General features: G+C 30.4%; 1 protein-coding gene across 1 annotated transcript; it reads right to left on the bottom strand.

Annotated features, from left to right (window-relative positions):
- Positions 1 to 605: 605 nt before the first annotated feature.
- On the bottom strand, positions 606 to 2,009 carry LOC25482177 (bZIP transcription factor 11). The gene has a single exon (XM_013610693.3). The coding sequence runs from the start codon at positions 1,458 to 1,460 to the stop codon at positions 978 to 980; it is 483 nt and encodes a 160-aa protein (XP_013466147.1). The 5' UTR covers positions 1,461 to 2,009; the 3' UTR covers positions 606 to 977.
- Between the last annotated feature and the right edge of the window lie 1,099 nt (positions 2,010 to 3,108).

The raw sequence follows: 3,108 nt of genomic DNA, 5'->3' as shown, positions 1-3,108 counted from the left end.
TTTATTTAAAAATATGAATTCTACATATGAGTTTACTTTAAACGATGGACTAAAAGTAAAGATAGAAAATTTTATAGGGGCTAAAAGTTGAAGGAAAATTTTAGAGGGACTAAAATAAAAAGTTGGTATATTTATAGGGACCAAAAACATATTTAACCCTTAAAATTTTATCACTCTCAAAACACATTTAAAAATTATTTAGTAAAATATGTGTTTGCCCTTGTCTTAAATGTTGGTTTATTCTTTACTTTCTAGTTTCGTTTTTGTCATGAAGCAATTAAATAAAATTTGATAGAGTTATGTCTAGAAACAAGTTTCATATGAGTGTGAATCAGATGACAACATTGTTAAACTCATAAGGAAATAATTAAAGCTTCAATTCCCACAAAATATATTATTAGAAAGGTCCATTCAAAAATTAGTCCTCAAGCTATAGTCCAAAAGATGAAAGTTGTGAGCATATTTCATATTTCATGTTGCCATCAAATAAAGATAGTAATCACTATTTTTCTATTATAAAAGTTGATAGAGACAAACGCCTTTTTTTATAGGAGAATCAAGCACCCCTTTTTTTTTTTTGAGAGAGAAGGAGAATCAAGCACCTCTTTTATTGGTAAGAAAAGAACCAATGCTATTTTAACATCTAGAAAAGCACACTCACAAAATACAAACTAATATATATAAAAAAAGCATAGAATAAAGCACTTACACAAACATCTTTTTTTTAATATTGGACAATGTTGAGTAGTACTAAAGCAACCTATATCAACAGCTCATATGTCATTTCCACTCTTTTTTTTGTTGCAAGTTTTGCCAATCTAATATAATCTAAATAATAATATATCTTAATAAATATTGCCTCACCCTAGTTACTAATTTTCACCCTCACTCAATTATTCCACAACATGCATGATTCATGACACAGCTCCAACAGAACAACCTTGGACTTTAACTTTGTTTTATTGAGGTTCAATAATTCACCACATAAACATGTCTGCAGAGGCCATAATTGGTTGTTGATTAAGATATGACATATTCATTTGATTCATGAAGCAATTATCTGAAATTGTTAAAAAACAATCATTATTTTGATAATTAACTCCATTAGTAGTAGTTGTTATGTTGATGAGGTTGATGATATCATTCAATGATTGTAGCCTTTGATTAAGTTCACACATTTGAGCCCTTAGAACACAATTCTCTGCCTCAATTTTAAGATAGTGTTGTGTTGTCATGTTCATCCTTGTGAGTATTTCACTGTTTTCATTTCTTAGTCTTTCAACTTCAGCAATTAAATCATCCATGTGCTTCTGCTTCCTCATCCTTGATCTTCTTGCCGATTCGCGGTTCGATTGCTTTCTCTTCCTTTTTCTTTGATCCATTAGAAGCTGCAAATCTTCCTCAGAGCCATAGCTTTGAGATTTTGTTGACACACTAGAGTTTCCACTAGATGTGGCCATAGGATAAAAATATTTTCAATATTTTTTTTAATTCCAAAACAAAGACAAAAAATAACTAAAAATAAAGGATATAAATCTTATCTTAATACTAGATTTAGTTATGACTATGTTATATAGTAATAATTATATAATGTAACGTAAAAATGGAGTGATGTTAAGGGATTTATGAAAAAACATAGAACCAATAGAGGAAGAAACAAGAGAAAGATTGAACTAAGTGGGTCCTACGTCTTAGGGAAGAATCTATAATAAATCCGGAACGTAGGATTTCACTAAGAACTGGAGACATGAATGTGAAGCATGAACAATATGAAGATGTTCAGCATCAATATTCAAATTAATTAAATTATTAAGAGAATTTCATATGAAGAGAAATTTAAAAAAACAAGAGGAACCACACGGGAAGTAAATGTTTTTTTTAAGGAAAAAAAAAACAAGGGTGTGGTTTCCTAAGACAAAACTAAAAGGTTTAAGAAGGGGGAGAAGAGAGCAGAAAGTAGGGGTGTAATTAAGAAAGTTAGGGGTGGGAGAAGAAGGGAGGAGAAGAGGAAGTAATAGAAGGGGTTGAAGGGTTAATTTATAGAGAGAAAAAGGTGAGTAAGGGAGCGTGAAAAAGAAAGGAAAACATTTATTTTTTGTTGAAATAAAATAAAGTAAAAACAATAAAAATAAAGAATGGAAAATGGAGGAAAAAGCAAATGGGGCATAGGGTATGGTGGGGCAGGTAAAGAGGGAAGCGTGATTTGGAATGTGGGGTGGAGAACAAAGATGAAATAACTTTCGCAACCCTCCAATTCCACCAGGGGTAGTGTCGTCATCATTTTTCTTGTTCATGTTTTTATGGATTTCCTCTACATTTGGTAATCCTAATTTGACATATGTTGGAAATTAAATATGAATGTTTTTATGAGTCAAATTTTGAATTTGAATTCATTTCGTATTGAAAAATTCAACCATTTTTTGCATATATGCAGATGTTGGGGTTCGAATTTCGGACACTTCATTTCTCTACATTTATAATATGTGAGCTCTAGTTACTAAGAAGATATTTGACCAAAATCTCAACCTCTTTTGGTAGTATAATCATTGGTTTATTGTTTGCTTCATATTCTAATACATGCGGTCTGTATTCAATTAAGTAAAGATTCACACACATTAAGTGTTAAGAAATGGAGAGCCCGCATACTCCAATATGAATTGTACTTACATGTCATATCATTTTTTTTATCGTACGGAAAGAAATACATTTCTTAAACTACATTTAGTGAAATTATGGAATATGCATCAGTTTTTTTAATAATAAAAATTTTGGGTCTAAAATAGAAAAGGTTTTAGAGCTCAAAAACACTTGTAAAACAGTTGATACTTTTCCCCTCCAAGGACACTATAGTAAGGCTTAAATCTAGAACCTCCGGATCCATAACTTGTATATTTATTATTAGACCTAAACCCTTACAATTAATATGCATAAACTTACTCAACTCTTGTAGATTTGTTGAATCCAAAACAAAAAATGAACTTCGATTTCTTTATTAGTAGAAATCGAGTTTGATATATTAAGATTTACAACATTAATATAGATTGCGCATTATATTAGACCTGAGTGGTAATTGAACTTTGAACTAAGGAAATTCAGGTGTTCAATATA

The sequence above is a fragment of the Medicago truncatula genome, chromosome 1, assembly GCF_003473485.1.
Source record: "Medicago truncatula cultivar Jemalong A17 chromosome 1, MtrunA17r5.0-ANR, whole genome shotgun sequence".
Taxonomy (NCBI): domain Eukaryota; kingdom Viridiplantae; phylum Streptophyta; class Magnoliopsida; order Fabales; family Fabaceae; genus Medicago; species Medicago truncatula.
This window is presented reverse-complemented; position numbering and strand designations above follow the sequence as displayed.